We start from the raw sequence: 3,781 nt of genomic DNA, 5'->3' as shown, positions 1-3,781 counted from the left end.
TGAGAGGTTGCCACCCCAGCCACAGCCCTCTGCCTCCCAGGTGATGAGGCGAACACTTCCTTCAGTGCAGACGATGATTCTGTGTCCTCAAAGCGGGAGGCTCTGAGGAGATCCCCCCCAAACCCAAACTTGGAAATGCCTGCCCTGACTCAGGATGAGCAACTGACAACGAAACAACATGAGACATAAGATAAGATTTGTAAAACCTCTTAGCAACTCATTGGCAAGCATATTTTGAAGGAAGATACACCCAGGAATGACATGATATATGACAATTCCACAAAGGCGTTTTCACAAAATGCGGATTCTAAGAAACAAATTAATGGTGAGAAGATAATAGACTGAGAAAAAAGAAAATATGACAGGGTTAAGAAAATAATTTAAGAAATACTGTCACAGTAAATATGAAAACCATTGGAGAAGAGAACGATTATGGAGACAGGTAAAAGAAGTCCAACAGGCAGATACCAGTGTCCCCAAGATACATCAGAACAAATGGAACAGTAAATATATATAAAGCTTTGGCAGAGGTGAGCTGGGCTAGCACACCTGCCGAAAATGACTTTCCTCATTCGAGCCCTCTCATTTTTTCTGTGACCTCACAAAAGTAAACAATATGTTGTAAAAATGTATGTAGAGGAAATTATGGTAAAAAATAAGACAAATAAAGGAGAAATTTTAAAAGCTGTACTGGGAGAAATCTGTCCTGTACTGAAGAAAAACTCGACTTGGAGACCCAAAGGTTCACTGACTAATAGTATTCATGAAGAACCCCAGCTTCTAGACATATTATGGTAGAATTATTTAATCTCAAGAATGATAGTTGTTCCATTATTTAGGCTGAGGTGGGAAAAGGGGTTACGTGCCAGAAATGCTCTTGGGCTGGCCTTAGACCTTTCCCTCAGCTATTTATTGAGAATGTGCAGTGATGACTGAGGCGACTGCTTCACCCTTCCACTGTCCCACCTGCATGGAAAGCAGCACGAGGGAAGGGGAAGTGGAGGTATGGTGACAGGCAGGCAGGGCAAACAGAAGTGCTTGGGGCCATGCAGGACTGTGGGGGAGCCCAGGGAGGACAGACGCTAAGTAAAGCAAGATTTCTGAGTGAAAACTCAAAATTTTTTTCAGCTCAAATCTTTTTACAATACAATGTGGTCAAAGAGACGCGCATGTGTGGACTGCTAGTTTGTGACCATTTTGAACCAGTTCGGGATGCCCGAAATAGTTTCTGGATAACGAAGGGTTAATTGTCTTCATTTGACATAAATTGCAGAGCTCATTTGGTGACACTGTAGACCACAAGTCAGAGCTATGTGCATGGTCAGGTTGGTGGACGCTTTTTATTGAAAGAGAAATTTTAATTAAAAAGTGTATTCATGGCAGACATCAGTTTTCATCACTGCAAATGAAGTCTGCTTAACATACATCCCTATAGGAGCAGACTTTGCAGAATATCCAGCTATTGAATCATTTCCCTTCAAATCTGATTTGAACATCACTTCTTCATAGCATTTTTCTTTTGACTAAACTTTTCTTCCAGAATTCGTTGTCATCCACAATGGAATCATCACAAATTACAAAGACCTGAGGAAATTTCTGGTAAGCTACTTCTCCTGAGTAACAACTAAGTCAAGTATTATTGATCTTCCCTAGAAACTTTATAACCAGCTCATTTCCCTCTGGAAACAGAGTGAGAACCACTCTTGGCCACGTCCCCACATTGGACATGAACCTCAGCCCCAGCTCACCCGTCTCCCCAGGGTCTTGCTGGAGGAGCTAGTAGGGCATTCATGTTCACAAGGGCAGCTACAGATTCACAGAGTCAAAAGAACATCAGCTTTCTTTTATTAAAGTGCCTGCACTAAATTATCAATTCGTACACCAAATGGAATGTGGGGTGGGAATGCAGATGGCGAGGATTGAAAGGATGAAAAGGTTGTGGTGTTGGCTGGGATGTGGGTGGATTTGACTCAACCTATTTGATCACTTTAACTGCCGTTATTTTGCAACGTCCAGATTCACGGCAAGGACGAGCTTCTGAGGTGGGATGATCTCGGGGAAAACTGGAATGACTCAGCCGCGTTGTGCTGTGTGATTCTGGAAAACATTTCTCATCTCTTTCCCGTTTTCCTTGTTCTCGCCTTAAGTCACTCTAAGGGCAAGTCATAAGGGAGGAGAGGGAGCAGGGCAGGCCGGCATTACGCAAGGACCCTTATCTGACACTCTGTGTCCAACCAAACATTCCAGGAAAGCAAAGGCTATGAGTTTGAGTCAGAAACAGACACAGAGACCATTGCCAAGCTGATCAAATACGTGTTTGACAACAGAGAGATCGAGGACATCACATTTTCCACACTGGTCGAGAGGGTCATTCAGCAATTGGTGAGTGACAAGTCCCACCTGTTTAAGTCATCCCTTCCTTTTTCATAAGCATTTATTAGGAAATTTGTGTAAAGTACCTGAGGATTCAAGTTGGCTCATCTACAACATCTGGCCATAAGATGTTACATCCTTGTAAAACTGGGAGAAGTTCTGAGATTTTGGTGGTAGAGTGAAAATAGATGTGCCTTGCCTCATTTTAACACCTCTGAATTTGTGATTGGCCTTCTAATCTGTGGCTTCTTACGACTGCAGGTTGCACACAGGACCTTGGTTGTGGCAGTTCACATTGTCGTCTTTTCAATTGAGTTGTGTGTGCTGTTAGTTTCATACCCAAGCTGTGTTTGCCCGATGTTGGAGACTTCAGATTGTAACATTTCATCCTATTTCAGTGAAGCAGTTATTCATCCTATGGATGAAAAGGCCCCATATCCTTCCCGAATGGATGGAAGGAAGGCAGAGGAAGTAAAGGGAACAAGTGTAGATCATGGAGAAGTTTGAAGGGAGAGGAAGGGCGCGAAGATATGGCCAAATGGGGCAAGAGGGTTGCCGTTCCCGAGGGAACAGTGAGATTTGGAGATAGGAGACATCAGATCAGGTCTGTGAGCTGAAGGGAATGATCTAGGAGAGAGATTCATGGTGTCCCAGAGGGCTGGACCCACGGAACAAAATCCCCACAAAGGGGCACTCGCTGGGGGGATTGTCCAAGAGAGGCCCCACCTTGGACAATTATCCAAGCTGCTTGTCCAAGACAGAGGCAGCCTGGAGACAGTGTTTAAGGCCTAGACTCCAGAACACAAGCCGTCAGAGGCTCTCTCTAGTGTTTTCAGAGTTGTCTTTAAAAAGTCTGCTGTTGAACCCTTTGCTCTGTGACTCCCACCTAGGGGATCATAATTTAGAGGACATATTTCTAATAAGAGTCTGGCCCATAAGTAATGTACAGCCTAATGCACGTTAGCCAACTTGGCTTTGTAGCACAGGACTTCTTCTCTTCCATTTGTAATTTAAAACTTCGGAACTACCTCCCCAGTGATGGCACTTTTAAACTTCAGCAACTTCTCTTACCTGAAGCAACACAGCTCTTTCTGGCTGAGAATGAGAAGCATATTCTATTCAGTTCTACTTCATTGTCAAAAAAACCACCAGAGTAAATAGGCTGCTCGGTGTCTGCCTGAAAGCACCTGTTTAGGGCAGTGTGAAAGGCCCTTAGAGGCCTGGGGATGCTGACTCTGGGTCCCTCTGGCTGTGTGACTGAGTTGGCAAACTGGCCATAGAGGCACTGGCTGTGGGGCCTTATGTCTGCCCAGGGTTCCAAACCTGGGGGGATTTCACATGGAAATCTTGATTAATAACTGGTCATACGTAACCTGAGTCTACTAGCATCGTGGGAAATCAATACAGG

General features: G+C 44.3%; 1 protein-coding gene across 1 annotated transcript in view; it reads left to right on the top strand.

The window, feature by feature from the left end:
- Positions 1 to 3,781, top strand: part of GFPT2 (glutamine-fructose-6-phosphate transaminase 2) — a 44,501-nt gene that overhangs the window by 15,690 nt on the left and 25,030 nt on the right. Inside the window, exons 5-7 of the mRNA XM_011371987.2 lie at positions 1,541 to 1,599; positions 2,248 to 2,408; positions 3,008 to 3,018. Coding sequence (XP_011370289.1) covers positions 1,541 to 1,599; positions 2,248 to 2,408; positions 3,008 to 3,018 — 231 coding nt within the window. The remainder of the gene's footprint in view (positions 1 to 1,540; positions 1,600 to 2,247; positions 2,409 to 3,007; positions 3,019 to 3,781) is intronic.

Source organism: Pteropus vampyrus, unplaced genomic scaffold (assembly GCF_000151845.1).
Source record: "Pteropus vampyrus isolate Shadow unplaced genomic scaffold, Pvam_2.0 Scaffold197, whole genome shotgun sequence".
NCBI classification, from domain to species: Eukaryota; Metazoa; Chordata; class Mammalia; order Chiroptera; family Pteropodidae; genus Pteropus; species Pteropus vampyrus.
This window is presented reverse-complemented; position numbering and strand designations above follow the sequence as displayed.